The 23,646-nt window shown below is 37.1% G+C and overlaps 2 protein-coding genes across 6 annotated transcripts in view; one reads left to right on the top strand and one right to left on the bottom strand.

Moving 5' to 3' along the window:
- Positions 1-20,481, top strand: part of dhx36 (DEAH-box helicase 36) — a 42,236-nt gene extending 21,755 nt beyond the window's left edge. For both annotated transcript variants that reach the window (XM_062976683.1, XM_062976684.1), the window contains exons 15-25: positions 1,091-1,234; positions 3,689-3,806; positions 6,414-6,512; positions 8,461-8,634; positions 8,818-8,904; positions 9,903-9,986; positions 10,080-10,179; positions 10,270-10,360; positions 13,028-13,148; positions 14,242-14,394; positions 16,066-20,481. In XM_062976683.1, coding sequence (XP_062832753.1) covers positions 1,091-1,234; positions 3,689-3,806; positions 6,414-6,512; positions 8,461-8,634; positions 8,818-8,904; positions 9,903-9,986; positions 10,080-10,179; positions 10,270-10,360; positions 13,028-13,148; positions 14,242-14,394; positions 16,066-16,251 — 1,357 coding nt within the window. In that variant the 3' untranslated portion in view covers positions 16,252-20,481. The remainder of the gene's footprint in view (positions 1-1,090; positions 1,235-3,688; positions 3,807-6,413; positions 6,513-8,460; positions 8,635-8,817; positions 8,905-9,902; positions 9,987-10,079; positions 10,180-10,269; positions 10,361-13,027; positions 13,149-14,241; positions 14,395-16,065) is intronic.
- arhgef26 (Rho guanine nucleotide exchange factor 26) overlaps positions 16,591-23,646 on the bottom strand; it is a 97,992-nt gene continuing 90,936 nt past the window's right edge. For all 4 annotated transcript variants that reach the window (XM_008106139.3, XM_008106140.3, XM_016992042.2 and 1 more), the window contains one exon: positions 16,591-23,264. In XM_008106139.3, coding sequence (XP_008104346.1) covers positions 23,122-23,264 — 143 coding nt within the window. In that variant the 3' untranslated portion in view covers positions 16,591-23,121. The remainder of the gene's footprint in view (positions 23,265-23,646) is intronic.

Genomic DNA, 23,646 nt, shown 5'->3' with positions numbered 1-23,646 from the left:
TAAAGTCAGATTCCATATGTGCGAGTGGGTGGAAATTAGTTGGAGATAGTAAAAATGCTTTTTTAAAAAATATGGTCCAAAAGCATATGTATTGCTACGAGAAAAAGGCATACAATGCAGGGCATCGCAAGATGACAACTGCTGCCTCAGCAGTATGTTTCAGACTCTCCCTTCCATAGTATCCATAGCCTGGTTTATAGGAGGTGCCTGAATTTCCCTGCTGGACAAGAATTTAAAGACAGACCTTAAAATTCATAGTTTTAAAACATCAGTGAACATGTGTGCATACAATGCTGTCAGACAAGCAAGCACATTCATTTCCTCTCTCTATCTCTGCAAGTCTTACAAAGTGAATGAGTTTGCTTGTAAGGCTGGCAGAGAGATTGGATGTGTTTGTGTACATTTCTCCATCCCACCACACCTACTCCCCAGCCTTCATCTCTCACTCTCTGCCCCGTTCACACAGAGAAGGCAGCTGCTGCTAGGAAGAGAAGGAAAATGATGTCAGGGTAGGGTGTGGCTTGTGCATGGCAGTAGTTGCTTCTTGCCTCCCCTTTCCATCAAATTTTGCCTCAGTGACTTCTTCGCTCTCAGCAAGGGAGTTCCATAGAACGGCTTCTGCCATTGTCCTCTTACAAGATCACTGGATGGGGTGGAGGAGAGCCCCACACTGCTTTTTGTTAGTATTTTTAATACTGTATTTTTTATGCCCTAGTGGGTTGAACCCACAGCTCCATAGATCGCAGATAGGGAGGATCCATTGTGCTTATCAATTCTTTTAATTCACAATAGAAAATGTTTCTCATAAGCCTGTTTCATATTACTACTCGTACATGTTTCTGCTATCACATTGTCACTGTGTCTCCTGTCAGTTATTGTAAATTCAGGATGAATGTTCTTGCTACTATTTCTTGATTTTGACTGAATTGAATGCTTGATTTCCTAAACCAGTGGTAGTTGCTGTTCTTCGTTGTGTGACTGTCTACAGAAAGACAATTTGTGCATGGTAGTTGTATTTTCAACGTTTTAGACCCAGACTTTTCTCACAGAGTGAAATCTAACAATTTCTGTTTACTTCCCAATTCCACAGTATTACAATAGACGACGTGGTTTATGTTATAGATGGAGGGAAGATAAAGGAAACTCATTTTGATACACAGAACAACATTAGCACAATGGCTGCTGAGTGGGTTAGCATAGCAAATGCCAAGCAAAGGAAAGGTAGAGCAGGAAGGTAAGAGTGATTACTATAATTATAAAATTAATAAACATTTGGTTATCATAACTATTCTTGTTTTAAAATTTAGATCTTCATCTTCCTCTTTTCACTGCAAGAGTTTTGATTCTGAAGCTTTCCTGTTGGGACTATTTGCTTGTTTGATAGCACTAGATTGTATCTGAATTCATTTTGATATATTTTTAGGAATGTAGTAGTATAGCAGGATCAGTGTAATTTAAGAACAAATAGTTTATGATCTCAATTAATACCAACTTTATCAGAAACTTTTTGGTATTTTCATCCACCTGACAATTTTAGCTCTAAGTCTAAGCTATAGAAGTCCATTTTAAAATTAAGTACACCTGTTAACCCTTAGAGTGCCACAGAATATATGGAGAAATACAGTAGAGTCTCACTTATCCAAGCTAAACGGGCCGATATGCTGATATCTTCCATGGAGGTCCTTAATATCTGTCTACATAGTTTAGACCTTTTTGTCTTGCTTCATTGTTGTTAAATGAACTCAACTTGAGCTTTGAATATTCAAGCATGTTCAAGGATATCCATACCTCACAACCTCTGAGGATGCCTGCCATAGATGTGGGCGAAACGTCAGGAGAGAATACTTCTGGAACATGGCCACACAGCCCGAAAGACATACAACAACCCTATGTTCAAGGATATTCAAGCATGACAAAAATATGTCTCACACTGAACCCAAGGCAACCTGTGGTTGCCTTAACAACTAGATAGATGCAAGTAGCTGTAACAGAGTACAGAGTTGGTTAAATCATCCTATGTAAGATCAATGGAACACATACTGTAGTGCAGATGAAGTGAAATCCCCCTTTAAAAAGGTACTCTTGTGTATCCGTCAAGTAGTGTTCTCTTGTATATACAGTAGAGTCTCACTTATCCAACACTCGCTTATCCAACGTTCTGGATTATCCAATGCATTTTTGTAGTCAATGTTTTCAATATATCGTGATATTTTGGTGCTAAATTCGTAAATACAGTAATTACTACATAGCATTACTGCGTATTGAACTACTTTTTCTGTCAAATTTGTTGTATAACATGATGTTTTGGTGCTTAATTTGTAAAATCATAAACTAATTTGATATTTAATAGGCGTTTCGTTAATGCCTCCTGTAAAGGTGTGTGACAGGGATGGAATCTTTTATTTCCCACCACACAGTTACCACCAATTGTAATGATGTCTTGATGATGACTTTAATTATTATGTATTTAATTATCTTCGCTGCCACCAATTTGTACAGATGTGACAGGGAGGAATCCACTTGATCCCACCACACAGTTACCACCAACTTTAAAGATGTCTTGACGATGATGTTAATTATATTATTATATATTTAATTATCTTCGCTGCCACCAAATGGAGGAGATGTTAGGCAGATGGCACTTATTCTTTTTATGCTTTCTTTTATTTACTTTACTTCAGATGGTGATGTTGCTTAGCTTAGTATATGATTATGACAGAGACTTAGATGGATTTAAAAATCAAAACAAGTTTATTTCATGTACAGAGCTTAGTGGTTTCAATAACTTCTTAAAGGCACTTAGAATAACGGTTACAAACAGATGTGAGGTGTTCCAACTTTCAAAATACTTCCTTCTCTCAAGACTAACTAAAAACTGATCCTCTTGGATCCACTGGGATTAATTTCCCTTCTCCACAGCCTCTACAAATGACCTTAAACAAGTCACCCAACTTGCTTAGTCTGGCCTATGAGAGGTCTGCCTCCCTGGTTTCCTTAACTTGGAACCAGTCTGTTCCCTGTGACTCGAAATCACAGACTAAAACTGGGTTTTAAAACATTCCCTCTTTTCCTTTCCAAACGGCGGTTGGCTCCGCCCCCGTTGTCATGGCAACCTGGCTCATAATGCTGAGCTGGTTACCTTCTGGTATTATCAGCTCCAATACTCACCATTTTAAAACTTAACCAAACCTGACTGTTTAAACAAAATCAAATAAACATGTCATCTATAAACAAAATAAAATCACACACTTCTTTACACCTCCTTATTATCCAACATATTCGCTAATTCAACATTCTGCCGGCCCGTTTATGTTGGATAAGTGAAACTCTACTGTAGTTGTGTAATGCATAGAAAGATGTTACTATGGCATGTAGAAATTTTTACTCCAGGTCTGATAGTAGCTAATATTCCTTTTCATCCTTTGCTATAAAATGTTAAACATTGTTGCTAGTTTGGTAGAACTGTCCACCTTGTTGTATTGGTTTCTTCCACAAATTATTGTATTTCTTTAAAAATTCTGCCATTAGACCATGATAAAAGCTTCTATTCTCCAACTGCAGGTTTCCTTAACTTTGCTTAAACATTTATGCAACATCTCCATAGAAAGACGGAACTTCATTTCCCCTTTGATACTGTACATCTGTTAGAGTAGAAAATATGTAATTAAAAGTATTTATTTTCTTACAGAGTCCAGCCAGGTCAGTGCTATCACTTATATAATGGTCTTCGTGCAAGTCTGCTAGAAGATTACCAGTTGCCAGAAATCTTAAGGACACCTTTGGAAGAACTTTGTTTGCAAATAAAAGTAAGTTTATATTATCAACTGTAAATTGTACGAGTAGCAAATCTCTCTTAGAAAATAATATAAGTAATAAGAATAACTTTGTTTATATCCCACCACCATCTCCCAAAAGGGACTCGGGTGGCTTACATAATAGTGCTGTACAAACTGCATAGAATATATTGTGTAGAGTTTAAAGTGCCAGATTGTACCAGTGTGATTTGGATCCTGATTGCATACATATATAGGGTTTCTTTTATCTGTATCAACTGTACTTCAGCTTTTTGGGGAATCAGATGTTCTTGTACTAGAGAGCTTTTGGTTGTTAAGTTTTTCATGAGACTTCCCTGCTGTGAAATATTATCACATTTACAGGTTTGTAGCCATTTTTTGTGCTTTTGCAGCTCTGTTTTATTGTTTTCATATAGTAAGTGCTTTGAGGAAGGGGGACGTAAAAGCCTTAAGAACATTTACACGCTGTATGAGAATGGTTGTTAAAGGTGTATAGTTAAGTGCTTTATCTTGGGAGTTTATCAAACAATTAGGCACCTTTTCCAATAAAATGGAAAAGTTTAAACAATTATCTAAAGTTGAATAATACAATTTAAATCCATTTGTTAGTCTCAGCTAGAGTAGTATCATTGGATGGATGGGGATGAAACAAGTTCCTATTAATTTGGTAGGTTAATTTCAGTTAGAAGTAATAATGAGTTTACATTTATATTTGCATTTTAAGTACAATATTCTCCATGATATTCTACATCAGTGACTTTAAGCTTGGGATTCAAGGAGCTATTGTTGTCTTTGCACTATGCATGTGGCATGAACACTAATCTGCATGCCATTATATGAGCCACTCCCCCTCTGTTTTCAATGTTGCAACATACAGCACTTAGATAGATGAATATTCCAATACTCTTTTGGACACACAAATTTTGGTTCAGTAGAGTATACATTCTTCCCTTCATATTTGTGGGTTGAGCTTTGGTGAGTTGGTTTGTTCACAGATTTGATTAATAGTTCTTTTTAAAGAATTTCTAGGAAGTTGACCATAGAGTTACATTTAAGGGCCTAGAGAATCCTAGAGAATACATTATATGCTTTCTATTTTACTGAACTGTTGCAGAATAAATGCAAACTATGCAGCCAAACATCTTTAAATATAGGCTTTGACTGTTTTGATATTTTAACGTATTTGTTATTTTTTTCAAATAATTTTTATTAAACATTTACATTTCTTGGTTAGTTGCATCTTTGGAGAAAACAAAGAGGGTGAGGGTTGTTGAGGTATGACCTGTTCGTCAGTTGTACTCTTTCAGAAGGAATTGATATATTTTCCCGATTTATTTGTTTTTTGTCTGCAATAATAAATTCCATTGATTCCTTGGCTCTTGTACATCCCCCCCCCTTTTTTTTTTTTGGTCTGATCACCATCTCTGTTGCATTTGACTGTAGTAGAACCAGTTCATTGTTGAGTCTTCTTTTTGTAGCTCTTGTAATGTTTTCAGATTCTTTACTGTTCCTTTTAGGTAACAGTAAAGGTAAAGGTTTTCCCTTGACATTAAGTCTAGTCGTGCCCGACTCTGAGAGTTGGTGCTCCATCTCCATTTCTAAGCCGAAGAGCTGGCATTGTCCGTAGACACCTCCAAGGTCATGTGGCTGGCATGGCTGCATGGAGCACTGTTAGCTTCCAGCCGGAGCGGTACCTATTGATCTACTCACATTTGCATGTTTTTGAACTGCTAGGTTAGCAGAAGCTGGGCTGAACAGCGTAAGTTCACCTTGCTTCCCGGATTTGAACTGCCGACCTTTCGGTCAGCAAATTCAGCTCTCAGCAGTTCTCAGCCTCTTGTAGTCATTCAGGTATTTCTCTGTAAAACACTTTCTTATATTTATCCCAAAATCTTAGTAGTATTTATTATTCTTGTAACTCAGACATATCTTGAAATGTTCTCTCAGCTCAAATAAGGGTCTGTTTTGTAGGTACACTATTGAAACTCTATAGTTAGCATTTCATGTTTGTCTTGCCATCAGTCTATAGAAAAGGGAATATTTCCATGTTTGATTAAGAGAACCTTTGAAAGGTTTTGGTCATCTTGACACCTAGGAAGAGGGAGTCACATAACTATAAGTTCTGCATCTGAGTGCGAGATGAAGTCCTCTTCCAGTTATTTATATTTTTGCTTAGAGCATAACTCAACCTCTCTGAGTTTAATATTTCTCCCCTAAAAACTCCTCTATTGTATTTTCAGACTTCTTTCCTTATTTCTATCTTTCTTTTTATTATATCTCAGTACCACGACCCACATTCAGTCATTACACATCAATTTCAGCAGTACTTATCTGTTTACTGGTGATTACTTGTATCAACTTTTCCATTTCCTTCTTGGGGAAATAACCTGTTAATCTGCCTCATGAGCCTTTAAACCTATTTATCTAGAAAAGGATCTTATAGTTAGGTTGTACTTTCTTTTCTGGGTGAAAGGAGAACCAAACCTGTCCTTTTGCATGCCTTGTTTGATACTGGGCAGTAAGAAGTTTCCCAGTAAGTACCACTCTCCAATTTCATGGTGACTGTCACTTCTTGAAATGTGTTTGAATTGTAAACATGTGAATTTTGTTTTCTTTTAGATTTTAAAGCTGGGAGGTATTGCTCACTTTCTGAGCAAGGTAATGGACCCACCATCAAGTGACACGGTGTTGCTGGCTATAAAACATCTCATGCAACTGGTAAATATTTACCTACATTACAAACAAACCTGTCCAGACTTAAGAATTTTCAGCCAAAGTACTTAAAAAACAAAGATGATTCCTTCTCCCTAATATCTTGATTTTCTAGAGGTAGATAGATACCATCTTAAATGAGCACTTTTATTGAGTACATTTTAAGCTTTCTCCAACAAGCACATCTTATGTGGTTTTCACCCAACCTACTTCATCCTAACAGCATGTCACAGGTGAAGCTCTGTAGATAGTGACTGGCCCAGTGGGTATTGGGGCCTGTATGTCTCAAGCACCATTCCAGCATTATAGTCAGTGCACCACTGACCAGTCTCTGGTCAGTGTCCAGTAAGTAGTAGTAGTAGTAGTAGTAGTAATAATAATAATAATAATAATAATAATAATAATAATAATAATAATACTTTATTTTTGTATCCCGCCACCATCTCCCCAAAGGGACTTTGGGCAGCTAACATGGGGCCAAGCCCAGAAAAGACAAAGTGTAAACAAGTTAAAATATAAAGCAAACAATAAAATAACAAGCAACAAGCAGTATAAAATCACAAAAAAATTCAAGCACAGTTTTACAAATACATAAAACAAGATAAAAAGTTTTAAAATAATATCAGCTTCACCACCAAAGGGATAAAAGGAATAAAGGGGGGTCAAAGCAAAATGCATAATAACTAGGTTATCCCATAAAGTGCCTGGATGAGTGTTCCAAGATTTCCTGAGATGACGTTAGGGGTTATTATGTTATTAGCATGTTATTAATAAGCTTCTACCACATGCCTCTGCAATATGAAGACAATGAACTTGAAAAATAATGTATTCATTTTTTTTAAAATGAAACTTAAATATTTATAATTAAGCATGTAGAATGATTTTTAAATTTTTTACTGCTGAGAAATAATTTTATTATTTGCAAAAGCTGTTCCTTACTTGATCAGCAAGCATTCAGTTACACTTCCTAATGTGTGAAAACTTCTCACATTTAGAAGGCATTGGATATGTTAGCATTCACAAAGGCTTTGGAAGGAAAGGTGGAATGTATATAAAAATCAAGAAGAACTAGTTTGGAATGTAACACATGGTGACAAGACACATACAATAACATAAGGAAGGGCATGTTCAGCTGTAAGGCAACATTAATTTACTCTATTTACACCCTGCCTTTCTCAACCCCGAAGGGGAATCAAGGCGGCTTACATGTGGCAATTATTCAATGCCCTAACACATACAAATTAAGCTTAAAATTGATTGAATTAAAAATTAATACATATTAACATTTAAAACATTGAATTCAATATTAAAATCACGCCATCTAGAAATCGTAGTCTGAGGCCATTCTGTAGTCATTGCACATGTGCCAAATCCATTATTGCACTAAGCTATTCTCCAAAAGCTTGATCCCAGAGCCAGGTTTTACTTTCCTTCTGAAGGCTAGGGGGGAGGGGGCTAATCTAATGTCACTAGGGAGGGAGTTACACAGCTGAGGGGCCACCACTGAGAAGGCCCTGTCTCTCGCTCCCGCCAGCCGCACTTGCAAAGACAGTGGGACCGAGAGCAGGGCCTCCCCAGATGATTTTAATCTCCGAGGTGGTCTATAGAAGAAGATACGTTTAGACAGGTAAGCTGGGCCAGACCCGTTTAGGGCTTTATAGGCTAAAGCCAGCACTTTGAATTGTGCTTGGGGGAATTAATACATAACATGGGAATTGACACAGAACGTTAAAGACTAAAAATCTAGTTCAGGCCTGCACAACCTGTGGTCCTCCAAGTGTTTGGACCACCAACTCCCAGAAGCTATAGCCAGCTGTTCCAAAATACCTGGAGGGCTGCACGTTGCTCAGGCCTAAGTTGTCTACAAGATATTTCATGATAAACTTCCAGTCCTTGGCACCGCACCATTTTTTTCCTTGCTATCTTTCTTTCTATTTCTGTCCTCTTTCTACAGAACGCATTAGATCGGCAAGAAGAATTGACTCCTCTTGGAGTCCATTTGGCCCGGTTACCAGTGGAGCCTCACATAGGAAAGATGATTCTCTTCGGAGCTTTATTCTGTTGCTTAGATCCGGTTCTCACTATTGCAGCCAGCCTCAGCTTCAAGGATCCTTTTGTTATCCCCTTGGTAAAGTATATAACCAAAGACTTAAAAATGAAGTATAAAATATCTTAACTCTTAGTAGCTAATAGAATGCCAGATTTGTAATTTCAGCAAAAATTGTATGTATTAGATATTATTTTGTTATATTAATCTTTATTACATTGTAAGACAAAATGTGTAAATTAGCTGAAATCTTTATTGTTTCAGGGTAAAGAAAAAGTAGCAGATGCGAGAAGAAAGGAACTATCAAAGAATTCTAAAAGTGACCACCTCACAGTTGTAAATGCTTTTCAGGTAGATATACTCTAATTGATTATCTGATTGATTTACAATGTTGCCTTCACAGAAATAACAGTACTCTGACATTATGGAAGACTAGACTAGAATGCTGGCATTTTTGACGACTAGTACTGTATAGACAGAATAATTTTCTCTCTTTTTCTTATTGATGGTTTCTCCTGGGTGGTTTGTTTGTTTGTTTGTTTGTTGAGAGTGCAATTCTATTTTTAACGAATTGTCAAATGTTAAGGGGCTCTTAAGACTGTACAACTTCATATTTTGTAAAAAAAAATATATTTTAAAAATGAATTTTGTTTCTAATTGCTGATGGGACTAAAAGTCTGATACTTTTAATATGCCAGGCAGAACTGTGTAATGCAGTGATTCTCAGCCTGGGGTCCCCAGATGTTTTTGGACAACAACAATTCCAGCCAGTTTATCAGCAGTTAGGATTTCTGGAAGTTGAAGGCCAAAAACATCTGGGGACCCCAGGTTAAGAACCACTGGTGAAGTGGAATAATCATAGATATGATGCACTTTGTTCCTCAAACAATGAAGTAGTTTTCAATCTGTCAACAATGTAAATATCATTTTTCCCTGAAAAGTTACTTTTCAAGGGGAAAAACTTTCTCTCCTTTCCTTTTCAAAATACTCCCAAAAATTACATCTCTGTGGAGTTAGCCTTTTCCACATAATAGAAGGGGAAAATGTAATAAAGGACTTTCTACTCCTGTTGGTCAGCTGAATTGATTATGCATCTGAATTTATTTTAATCTGGGTTATAGAAATATTTAACTTAATATAGGGAGTTCAATCTATTTCACCATTTAATATAATTCACTCTGTTGGCATCTTTTTCCCCTTCACTTAGTATAGCTTCTAAAATACTTCCAAATTATTTGTAGCATCTATTATATAATTCCATTTAGAAATTATCACATGCTTATTCAATACTAAGGGTTTTTTAATTAAAAAATAATTATTGGATTGATACTAAACATTTCTGTTTTCAGGGTTGGGAAGAAACTAGGCGACGTGGCTTCCGGTATGAAAAGGACTTCTGCTGGGAGTATTTTCTTTCTTCAAATACTTTGCAGGTAATATTTTTTCTCTGGTCAGAGAAACATGTGCCAACTTCTTTTGGTCAGGCATGTAACATCTTATTGGCAAATTTTGTTTTGCTGTTCCAGATGCTGGCTAACATGAAAGGGCAGTTTGCTGAGCACCTCCTTGCAGCTGGCTTTGTGAATAGTAGAAATCCCAAAGATCCTAAATCCAACATTAACTCAGGTAATTCTGAGAAAGGGGCAATGACATAGTTCTGCTCTCAGTTTTTTTTTGCTGTTAATTCTACTGTACTCCTATCGTCTTCTTTTCCAGACAATGAGAAGTTACTCAAAGCTGTCATCTGTGCTGGCTTGTATCCAAAGGTTGCAAAAATTCGAGCAAATTTCAGCAAAAAGAGAAAAATGTAAGACTTGATAGTTCATTCTCTGATTCTTTGCTAAATGGTATATGGACGTTCAGATTTGCAGCGTAACATATGAGTCAGAAAATATAAAAATGCAGCAAGTAGTGTTCATCGTATTCTGTACTAACCATTGTCAGAAACATTCTTTTGAGTCAACCTACGTGCTGAAATGTAGTGGGTGCAGAGACCATTTAAGAAAATTTAGAAAAGAACATGAAGTTCAATTTTTTTCAGCAAAGCAGTGAATCATTTGTAAGGCATTGAAATAATAATGCTTTATTCTCCTTAAATGAATGACAGTTCAAACACTCAAGTGTCTTTCTACATTATATTCCAATGGCTTACTGCCTGCTCTGGAATGAATTATGTTGGAAGCTCTTTTAGATCAGATTTGATAACACTTAACTTCTGTTTTTAAAAATACCAAAGTTCCCAGAAGTGATAGATACTCGTTATTTTCTTTTAAAAGGGTAGTCTTGTAAAATGTATTAAATTAAAAGTGTCTCACATTTTGTATTAATTATATTAATTGTGTGGCAGAGTAGCTTATCCCATGTAATATAGAATAAAATTGGGAAGCAATCTAAATTGTAATTGCTGCATCTCCAAAGTGACCTCTTTCAAGAATCTGTTATCTTACTGCATATTCTCTCTCTCTAATCTTAACACTTAGGGAGCATGAAAAATTCCTGTTTAAATAGAGGATTGTTTTAATTTTGGATCTTAAAATCCAAAAAACTATATTATTTATTTGTTATGTTAAATCAGATTTAATACAAAGAATAAGAGTGGCTATCACACCGCTTCAGGGTATTTTCAGTATCATTTCAAATTTAAAAAAGATCTCAAGTAAAAAGTACTTTGTGTAAATTGCATTCACGCAGTGGCAGAGTTGAAATTGCTTGAAAAAAAATGTTAAAAGACTGTCTCCCTGAATTGGGAGAAAACCCCATCAATACTGTATTGATGGGTTGAAGAGCATGAAGAGATAAAAAAGGGGGGTAATCTGTTGTTAATGTTCTTACCTCATCTCAAGTACGTAAGGCAGATATTTGCTTCCTATTTGGGTTAACTCCCTTGTTAAGCCAGCTCCACTGGTTGCCGATATGCTACCGAGCCCAATTCAAAGTGCTGGTCTTGGCCTACAAAGCCCTAAACGGTTCTGGTCCAATTTACCTGTCCGAACGTATCTTCCCCTATGAGCCCACAAGAACCTTAAGATCTTCTGGAGAGGCCCTGCTCTCGGTCCCACCCACCTCACAGGCACGGCGGGTGGGGACGAGAGACAGGACCTTCTCGGTGGTGGCTCCCCGGCTGTGGAACTCCCTCCCCAGTGACATTCGGCAGGCCCCATCCCTTTTGGGGTTCAGAAAAAAACTGAAGACCTGGCTATGTACGCAGGCATTTGAAGAATAAGCATGTGTTGGCTTCGACTCGGTCTGAATTACGGCTCTTGTATAACGTCTGGTGGATGAATGGCATAAGCACTTTGCATTGTTTTAAACTTTGTATATTGTATTTTATGACTATTTTATGACTATTTTATGATTGTTTTAACTGTTTTAATCACTTTAGTTTATTGTATATCCGTGTAACGGCATCAATTGCCACTTGTAAGCCGCCCTGAGTCCCCTCGGGTGAGAAGGGCGGGGTATAAATAATTGAAATAAATAAATAAATAAATGTTGAAGCGTCCCCCTATCTATTATTCAAACATTTTTTAAAAACAAAAAAGAGGATCTGATTGAAAAAATGTCATATGAATATACAAATTTGTGTTAATAACTGCCTTTATCATAAAAAAAACCAACTAATGTAATATTTCTGAAATTCTCTAGTAATTCCTTCCATTATCAAAAATAGACATACAAAATCATTGCTCTGTTTGAATTCAGCAAGTTGCAGTAGTATTGTTTTGCCAGCTGGTGGTACTGCAAGCAAAATATTATGTGTTTCAGTTTCCCCACTTCAACGATACCTATATATTTGATGGATAGGTATCAAAAACACACTAATTATATTTTATGCTGCTGGTGCTTAATAAGAATAATGGTAGGAAATGGGTTTTCATGATGCTGTATATTTTTCACGGCTTGAAAGTGCATTATATTTCTGAAAAAATAATACGAATCATGGAGAATATATTTATATAGAGAGCCCAGTACAACAACATTCTTTCCTTTGCATTGCTGGGATTATCCTCATGTATGCATGTTATCTTCGTTATTTAAAGCACAAAGAAAAACAGAATATGTGTGTACAAGGGAGTCAAAAGTATTTTCTAACATACCTTTAAAAACATTTTGTCAGTATTGCTTTCTATTTGGGAACATTGAAATAAGCTGCATGTTTAAAATAGGCCTTTCATTTGTGTTTAGTAATTTCTCAGATATCTCAATGCAATGTCTAACAAACAGGATGGTTTATAACAGAGGGATTGCTAGATTGAAACCAGATTTTGCCCTTCTAAAAAAAGTGGGTCTCTTCCATTTGTGCCAATTTTGTGCCATTCCAGGAGGGTCCCCCCAATAACAGAGTAGCATTGGAGGAAATGTAGGATAATTGCCATCCATTGAACCCAACTGAGTACAAGACACACTTGCATATTTAACTGCTCTGCATGCATTTACTTGCACCTGAATTCTGACTCCTATATGTTTTTTTCAGGGTTAAAGTTTCCACTAAAACAGATGGATCAGTTAACATCCATCCCAAATCTGTGAACGTCGAGGAGACAGAGTTCCATTACAACTGGCTTGTTTACCATTTGAAAATGCGGACTAGTAGTGTAAGCCAACTTTTCTTTATTTCCTTTATGAATACAAGTTTGTGTTGCTTTATTTTAAGTAGCCCCTCCCATTACAATCTGTCTACAGAACTCTATTTTGTTTAACATCTTTCGTTTCATCTGTGGGCAGCCTTGCTACCTGTCATCATCACTGGGTACAGGTTTTCTGTGGAGCATAAGAACAAATACTAGTAAATAATATGTAGAGTTTGCTTAATGCTTCATTACTGTACTTAAGGTGCATCTGTGCTATATAATTATTGCGGTTTGACCCCACATTAATTGCTATGGGTCGATGCTGTGGAATCCTGGGAGTGGTAATTTTGGTGAGACCCTAGTATTCTGGCAGAGAGGGATAAAGAACTTTTAAAACTACAACTCCCAGGATTTCCTAGCATTGCATCATGGTAGTTAAAATGGATTCAAGCTGCATTAACTCTAGTGTAGATGTACAATACATTACTATCCCCCTTTTCTCTCCTTCAGAATGAAATGCTTTAGTTTCTCCTGCTTTTATTTCTTTCATCTGTAAAATGGAAGTGTCAAATAGGAGACATAGCTCATGGGATAGGTGTGGGCCTTTGACAAATGTACCAATATATATCTCTTCTCATTTTAGTGTTCTAGAAATCACTTTCTTCAGACACTGTTTCAAGTGTCATGGTGTTGTGTGTAAAGCAGAAGCCAATTTATATATTAGAAGGTGGCCAGTTTTTGGCTTGTACATGTTTCAACTGGACAGCCATCCTCTTTTCAAGAAGGGTCTGATAAGAAATTTCTACATCTATTATACACTAAATCTTGAGACAAAATTACTTCTAACTGATTTGACCTTGCCTTGGTCAAACAAACCTAAATAAAATTAAGTGGTTTGTTGGTTCAGATGACACAAAAACCCCGAAGCAAATATTTCTAGATCACAATTTGTGGATGCACTGGAGGAGAGGAGGAAGGGGGGGACTAGTCCCACCACTTGCAAACATAGTATCTCATGTAAAATCAAACAATTCAAGGTCTACCTCCAAGAGTTCAAGGAAAAGTGTCCTACTATTCTTAAGGTTCTCTGTGCTGCATGTTTTTTTTTTTCTTACAGATATACTTGTATGATTGCACAGAGGTCTCGCCATATTGTCTTTTGTTCTTTGGGGGAGATATTTCTATTCAAAAGGACAAAGATCAAGATACAATTGCTGTGGATGAATGGATTGTCTTTCAGTCTCCAGCAAGAATAGCTCATCTTGTCAAGGTGAATGTGCTGACTATTTTCTTTTCAGATTGGTATTGAAATCCTGGACTCTTGGAACAGCTTATAGTTGCTTCAGCTATGTTGTTACATTGCATCATGGATCCTTTTGCCAGTAAATTTATTTTCTTTATTGATAAATATGGGGAAAAAAATTAGGCATAAAGTTTCTTCAGATATTTCATCTCTAGATAGAAATGTCTATCCAAGAGTTGATCTGAAGCTCATGCTCATTCATTCTTAATGTAGTGGGTGTGAAAGTAATGAGAAGTGTTATATTACATTAATTTCTGCAAGGTATTGAAACAGGGAGTGGTCTGCCATCCCATCTCTCCATTGAGGGATTGAAGTTCTTTGCCTTATATTTATCAATCTGTATCTCGCTAGAGTTCCTTGGGTTTTACCTTTTTGATCACTTACACAGTATTGTTTAACAAGCAGACCAACAATAACATGTCTCTTAAGAATCTCTTACACTTCACACACACACACACACACACCCTGATGGTGCAGCGGGTTAAACCGTTAAGCTGCTGAACTTGCTGGTCGGCAGTTTGAATCCGGGGAGCGGGGTGAGCTCCCATTGTCAGGCCCAGCTTCTGCTAGCCTAGCAGTTTGCAAACATGCAAATGTGAGTAGATCAATAGATACCGCTCTGGCAGGAAGGTAACGGTGCTCCATGCAGTCATGCTGGCCACATGACCTGTCTACGGACAATGCCGGCTCTTCAGCTTAGAAATGGAGATGAGCACTAACCCCCAGTCGGACACAACTAGATTAATGTCAGAGGAAAACCTTTATATAACACAATGCAACAATAAAGAATATCTCCTTAATATGGAGTCATCAAAGTCATATTTCATCTCTTGAGGATTTTGCAGATAGGCATTTACATAGAATTTTGACCTTTGTAGTACATTGCAGTGCTTGTGAAGGATGCATCTAGTATTTTATACAGTACAGATCAGAATTGTTTTCAGCTTTGTAAAATTGCGGTACACTAACAGGCACTGCAGTCATGTAGAATAACTATAATTATCTGCTCAGGGATAAATTATTCTCTCTGTTATGTCCCAAGGAGCTACTTGCAGGATTTAATATTCACAAAATGTAACAGCTTGGTACCGGTCTGTCAGTCTGTTGAATGCATATTCCAGCTTTTTTCTGAGAAGGGATTGAAGACAGAACAATGAGGAAGATTGTTTCAGATAAACATGGCACAGTTTAGGGTTTGTTTTTTCCTGGAATGTGAAAACTAAATCGCTTATAACTTGGAGTAAGTAATGACTAGAGGAGGATTTAAAACATCTGGTTTACTTGTGAAATACTACTTGTCTAAAATCATTCCTCCTTTTGGTTTAAGTTTATACAATTGCACGTTCAAACTTCATTGGTCTCTTTAATTGAGACATGACATTTTATTATGTTCTTTGTGTGGTGTTTTATATTTATAATGAACCTCTATCAAGGATTCTGGCCCAAATTTACTTCTAGTGCTTGTTAGCAATTGTCTTAGGCCAGGCTCCAGTGTTGTATTTCCAGTAGTTTCTGTTGCTTCTTTCAGCCCTGGTGGCACTGCTCCCTACGTTGTTTTATCATTACTACAGAAAAGCAGCATCTATCAAAACTTGCAGCTTTTTGTTTCTGTCTCAGCCAACATCTTTTTATCCACAGGACTTGAAAAAAGAATTGGATGACCTTCTGCAAGAGAAGATAGAAAACCCCCAGCCTGTGGACTGGAACAGTAATGAATCCAGGGACACTGCAGTGCTGACAGCCATTATAGACTTAATCACAACGCAAGAGAAGGAAAGTGCCAGAAACTTTGCCCCTCGCTTCCAGAATGAACAATACAGTTAAATACTGTTCCTTCATGGCTGCAGAGGTGACAGCTCCACCAGATTTTTGTTGTTTTGGCTTCCTTTGGGCATCTTGGAATTCCATTTTTAGTGTCAGTAGTTTCTGATGGCTTTGTATATTGCATGCAGTGTATAAAAGTAAATGTTTACATAATTGCTATTGCTGCACAGGCCATTGTATTTTGGTGTACGTGTTGTACCTGGATGCTGCTGCTTGTGGACTGTAATCTTTCTGAGGTAAATGCTGGAAAATGGAAAACGAGCTGAAGACGTTTTGTATTCCACTCATTACTGTGTTTTTGTTGTCCGTGGAATTACTGATTTGCATTATTATTGCCTCCCCCCCCCCCCCCCCCGGACACACACAAACACACACACACACACACACACTTTAACACATTTTTAGCTTTCTATTTACTGTACTTTCTCTTCAAAATCCAAGTGAACTGTTGTTAGAACAAAAGCGTTGCTGGCTTTTGTTATAACAAGAGATGTGAGAATTCTTGTGAGAAGTTTTTCTTTTGGGTATTTGAGCCAATGTGTGTACTAGTCTAGTCCCAGTAAGAACCATGTACTATCAAATAGCTGGTGCTTGCGCCAGTAGCTAGGGCTGTCCCTATATGCAGAACTCCAGTTAGACACTAAAAATGCTATCGATTGCCTGTTTGGGATGCAGAACAAGATTTACTGGCCATGGCACCTGGTATAGATTTGTATTGTGCTTGGGGGAAAGTAAACCCTTTAAATTTTATAAAAATCACATATACACTGTGTTCTGCTTCAGCATCATGAATATAACTTTTTAAATTAAAAGCTTATTTTATAAACAAATAACAAAACTGATCTCTCCCATAATTTTAATTACATTCCTATGTCTGCGCCAAATGCCCATATCCTAATTATTTTTATATGCGAGATTTTATTATCAAGAATATTGACAGTATTAGTGTATTGATTTCAGCCATAGAGTGCATAAGGGATTCCTACAATTTTGGAAGCTACATCTCAGTCAGAAAGCTGGTAAGTGCAATTCTCTGGGTCACACTAATGGAGTGCATGTGCCTCTCACCAGTCTTCTTCATGTTTAGTTGTTTAAATTGTAGGCATTTGGAACTTCTAGATTTAACTGGCCAACTTGGTCTGTTCTAAAATTGTTAATAAAAAATAGTTGTCATAAATTTAAAAGCTACAAGAGACATCACTGCTGAGCTCTTTGATGAAAAACATCAAAAGTCATAGTGAGAATGTATCAGATATTTCAGTGACTGATCACTGAAACATGTAGAATATTTGAAATATGTATTTATACTATATTCTAGATTGACAGAAACCCAGGGCACTATTCTCTGTTGAAGAGTCCAGAAGTAACAAGTTGCCTGTCACAACTATCTTATGGACTGATACATATAACGGTCAAGAAATGTTACACCAAATTAAAATGTGTACAAGGCCTTCTGATTAAACTATTATGCTGAGATCCTGTATTATGGAGACAGAATAATTTATTATATGCCTTGGTTGTGTTACAGCACTTCATTAACAGAATTTCAACCATGTGCCACTAATGCCCAAAGCCTGACTGCACACAATGGCACTTACTGCTTATGTGGATTTTCACCTCAGACCAAATATGATCACTATGCGACAATGCAAAATTTTCGGCCCAGAGGCATAGTAGGACGCCTGCATACATTATTAACTGGATGCCAGGCAATTAATCCAGAAACAAGTCTCAAAAGCCCAGAAATTAACAATAGTGTTACTTCTAAATTTCTACTTTGCCAGAGAGCTATCAGCTCACTTGGCATCATCTACAAGACAGTAATGAAGTACAGATGTCATCTGTGTGCATAATTTATGTGATCTGTATCTCTGTTCAAAAATGGTGAATGAAAGAATTAAAACACACAGATGTACATTTCTTCCTCCACCTAATCGCACTTTGTGAATTTATATATTTAATTTGTCTATATGTCGTCAAATTTTCCCTGTGCATAAATATTTGGTTGATGAAGCCATAAAAGCAGATGGGAAGAGAAACTAAACATGAAAGCTCTTTAGTAATAAATATAACATTTAAAAATGTATGCTGTATTCCCGCCCTGTAATTTCAACAATTTGACATCTAATGTAGCACAGAATTTTAATGGAAAAATTAGTTATAGCTTCATAAGGTAAATATGTCTCTTAAGATTCCAAGAAGCCCCATTTATCTTGTATCGGTTCCTTATGGTCTTTGAATGTCATCTCAGAACATGAATGTAGAATGAGACATGCTACCTTTAGTACAAGAAGCTGATAGTTGTAAGCACTGCCAAAATGGTGAGTAACATTGTCCATGACCTGGCCTGGATGAAGGAGGCATGTGCTCAAAGTTGTTACTTCCCTTTCCCATCCTTCAATGATCATATTGATACAATTTCTGGACAGCAAAAAAACCCTTCCAGTTTATCTTGTCTCTTGGATTAGATATACAGGTTATTTCTTCAGTACTAAAGAACATACTTGCATGATTTGTTGCATGAGCATGGAAGCAGATTTATTTACGTGCACAGTAATGCAATGTTTCACTGGCTGCCATCCAAAGCGCTGCTCAAAAACAAACAGCAACACAAGCCGTGTGGAACAGTTTTATTGTACAGCTTTTAAAAAACATACATACTTCCTGTACATTTGGATACTTTAGTTGCCTTATGCAGGGATTTCAGCACCTGCATTGTGACCACTGTGTGCAAGATGAATGTATACATGGAACTACACAAATATTCACTGTCTGCTACAATATATAAACATTACAGTACACAGATTTTCATTCACTTGGAAAAAGTTTTATCACCTTTTGCTTTTTTCTATTGAGTGACAAGCAGTGCAAAGAAAGGACAAAGTTCCTTATAATACATGGTGTAGAAAATGTCATGCCTATTTACATAAAAAGGAAATGCAATGCAAATTAATTGCTATTTATAAATTAATTACAAATGCAATTACAAATTAATTCCTATTTACATCTTCGCCTGACAACATAAATTGCTGTCAGACTCCAAAGTTGATATTTATAATGAGTCCTTCAGCAGGCAATGCAATCCTGACATGTCTCTCCCTCCTGAGGAAAGAGAAGAAAACACACTTTGGCCACAGACCAAGAGCCTCAGTTGATAGGCAGCTACTTATGAAAGCCCAATAAAATTCATGGAGCAACGGCTTTTGAACAAATTTAGGAAAACCCTTTTCTCTGTGCTGACAACCAGACAATATTGGAAAAGGTTCATCTGAAATTATTAAAAACACATTCCTGAACTGTTAAATTCTTCAAGATCTTTGAAAAACATTAAGTGTACAAGTACCAATGTGATAACAGCATGCTTATGAATTCTTAAATCCAGATTTGGCAAATGCTGTAAATCTCGCAATGCTTCAAAACAGCTTTCGTGTGATAGCTTTTTGTTTCCAGGGGAACCAAGCAAAAAGTTCCAAAGCAGTGATGAGAACAGTATCTTCCTTTTCTGTCTTGGCATATGGTACATACTGATCCTTATTGAATTTAATGACTTAAAGTGTTGAAAATATACTTTTTAAGACAGCCAGCATGGAGCAATCATTTGCACATTGGACTATGACTTTGGAGACTAGGATTCAAATTATCCTTCTGCCATGAAAACCAACTATGAGGTCACACTCATAGCCTCAGAGGAAGAAAAGGGAAACTCCACCCCCGTGAACCAATCTTGCCAAGGAAGCCATGTGATACCTTAGGGTCACCATAAGTCAGAAAAAAACCTTGGAAAACATGTAATTACCATAATATGTAGTTTAGATGGATGCTGCAATGCTATCCCTTTCTAACAGCTAGTCCAAAGGCTGATAGCCTTTTTTATGACCCACCACTGCACCAAAAAGGTGTCAATTCCTTATGTAATTTAGTGTAATAAACTCTTAAGAAACAAGGTACTTTCTCCTATTCTTTTAAACATATGAAGCATTAATGTTGTGTACTCGTGATGTCATAAGGAAAACCTTTACATATAAGGTGAATTGTGCAAATGAATGAGGACTGAACTGTGTTTGCTACCCTTGCATGGCAGAGTTCAGGAATGTATTCGTAACATTTATCACTTTCCTTCCCTGCATGCTTTTTTAAAAAAACATTTGCTAAGAATGTCTATCAGCACGGAAAGGTCATGTGATAATTTTTGGAACTTTTAGTGGGCTTAATAAAGGTATTGCCACAATATATGTATTGGAGTTTATTTTATGCTCAACACAGCCAGATACTAGCTTTTTCCAGTTTTACTAGCTTCAGTACTGATCCCCACATATATGACAACTATACTAAGTCCTGGTATTTTCTGTGTGCTTTAAAAATGTCTCTGGTGATCTACTGTCACAGCCAAAGCAATGACTGAGGAGTGAAAATGTGGAGGTGATTTGGCCCCAAAAGAGGGGGAAGCAGTTTTCAGACTCTCACTTACTGTTTGGATAATTTCTTCTCAAGTTTCCTGTGAAAGCCAATATATACAGAACAAGAAATTGGACATACACTTTTCTGATTGCCGAGTTTGCGACCATGGTTTGACAACCAAATCAGTTGGTAAAGTTAACACCAAAAAGCATATGCAAATGGAGACAAACGACTGATCAAATGATCAAGCAACCAATTTTGTTGAATGTGAGTTCGTAGCAAGTAGGCTCACTGCAGCTGAGAAACATAGGAAAAAACTGAAAAAAGGTGAGCTGCATTTGCGGCAGAACATAATTCACAGTATTTGCAAGGATTCTTCAGTAACAAAACAAAAGCTAAGGCAATTGTGCAGAAAGCTGGCATGACAGGTAGAAATCTAATGAATTGATTCAAAGATATTCATCTAAGTATGAGAACCAGTGTGATATAGTAGTTTGATTCAAATCCCCATGTAGCCATGGAAACCCCACAGGGTGATCTTATGGAAGTCATACTTTCTCAGACTTCGACGAAGGCAATAACAAATGTCTCCCAAAAAAAATGGCCAAGAACGTCCTGTGATAGGTTGATCTTAGAGTCTCTCTAAGATATAAATAATTTAAAGGTAAGGGGTGGAAGAGACTACAAGGGCCATCCAGTTCAACTCCCTGTCATGCAGCAAAACACAATCAAACCAGATAGTAATCCAGCCTCTGCTTAAAAACTTCCAGAAAAGGAGACTCTGCCACACTCTGAAGCAGCATACTCTACTGCCAAACAACTCTTAACATCAGGAAGGTCTTTCAAATGTATAGGTGAAATCTATTTTCTTTTTAATTTGAATCCATTGCCCCATATCCCATTCTCTACTTGCCTCCTCAATGTGACATCCTATCCAATATTTAAAAATTGCCAGCTCTCATGTCCCCTCCTCAGTCTTCTTTTCTACAACTAAACATACCTAGCTCCTTCAGACATTTCTCACAGGGTCTGGCTTTTAGACCCTTAACCATTGTCATCATCCTTCTCTGGACATGTTCCAGTATGTCAACATTTGTCTCTAATGTGGTGCCCAGAACAAGACACTGTATTCTAGGTAAGGTCTGACCAAAGCAGAGACAAGTGGGACTAGTATTTCCCTCAACCTAGAGACTATACTTCTATTGATGCAACCTAGTGTATATATTCTAAACCCAAACAAAAAAGGCCAATGCAAAATGTGCATACTGATTTCCCAAGATCAGCAATAGTGGGCACTTCTACTTTGCTGGATGGTTGTGTTAATATCTTCTACTTGTGCCTTGTGAACTAGCTGGGTTGGGTGTCTCCTGCCACACCCCTGCTGACTCAGCTAGGTTTCTTTTGCTTACTAAATGGAAAGGAAGTCTTTACTTCTGAACAGCCCATTGTTTGCTAATAAGATAAAAACAAAACAATCCTACTACCAGCTGCCACTTGATCAGAACTTTGTATAGTCAGCCCTCCTATCTACAGACTTCACCATTCATGTCTTTAAAATATTCCCAAAAAAACCCCCCTACAAACAAAAATACAAAAGGTAAACCTGGATTTTGCCATTTTATAAAGGGATACATTTTTAATATGCCACTATATATATAATGGGACTTGAGCACCCATGGATTTTGGTTTCTACACAAGGTTCTGGAAACCCTCCATAGATACCAGCAGAAAAAAGGGTCCACTTCCATACTTTCAAACAAAACTGAATTTCTGTCAAAATTTTGTCAATTTTGTTATGAACTACTGGATTTATTTACTTTCCTGTTGGATGCCTTCTTTTTCTGTCTATGACAGGTGTTAAAATAGAGGTGCCTGAACCATACAGCGGAAAGCTATCAATAAATATTATGTGGGACTTCAGAGGGATATACTTCTAATTAATGCTCCATAGATTCTACTCTACAGCCACACTGTAGCTCTAGTTCAAAATCAAAGGAGGCACAGACATCACTGGTTTGATTGTATGGGCACCCAGAGCAATGCATGTACAGAAGCAGGCTTTGCACATCACTGCTTCTTGCTAAGCCAAGGCAGTTACACAGAAACAAAACCGGTCCAGTAAACTAAAATGGAAGGTGAAATAAGAAAGCTCAAGTACACAGATACACTTGAATTAAAATTTAAGAGTGGCTTGGGCAATGTGGAAATCCAAAAGATCATTCTGTTATGAACTTTACAAATGGAGATTTACGTTTTAATTAAAATAGTTTATTGCTTTAAACATGCTACTGACTTGTATTGAGAAGTTCTTCTTTCCTTGCAATCTCTGAATAGATGTTTTCACATTTAATTAGTGCAGATATCTGTGACACCTTCTTCACATGCTATAGCTGCAAACTGACCATTCGGAGACCAAGATGCCATGGATCTCACTGAGTGCAAATATTAGTGTGTGGTTATTAGAACTCGAGTCTATACATTTGTTTCCAGGCCTAGCAGGCGACCCATTCTTTCCATGTTTTTTTCAATGGTGGCTTGACAGGTGATTTCCTTGGCACATTCCATTGGGAACCAGCCTCTTTCTCCATCACGCAAACGCTCTCCTTCATACCAACCTGCAAATCATACATATTAAAATGTAACAAAAAATCCATCCCAAGACTGAAAGAAAAATTCTGCTAAATTAAGTCTAGCATACTGAGTTTCTTGATGGCTAACCAAATGCATTTGAGATGCCCACAACATATAATGAAGTCAGTAAGCTTCCCTTGCTGTTCCTCTGTAGCAAGTTGCCTTCAGTGATATCTCAAAGGCTGGAGGTTACTGCCCTAAGGTCTTCAACTCAGTTTTCTTGGATCAGCTAGGTCTTCCAATCTCTGTCCCAGTACTAACCTTGTCAGTACAGAAGACTGAATGAATTGTTCTAATGATCTGAATTATATGCCTCAAAGGTACTACTACCAATATTTAAAGATGTCCATTACAACACAGTATTGG

Source organism: Anolis carolinensis, chromosome 3, assembly GCF_035594765.1.
Source record: "Anolis carolinensis isolate JA03-04 chromosome 3, rAnoCar3.1.pri, whole genome shotgun sequence".
NCBI lineage: Eukaryota > Metazoa > Chordata > Lepidosauria > Squamata > Dactyloidae > Anolis > Anolis carolinensis.
The sequence above is the reverse complement of the archived record's forward strand: the minus strand, read 5'-3'. Positions and strand labels throughout refer to the sequence as shown.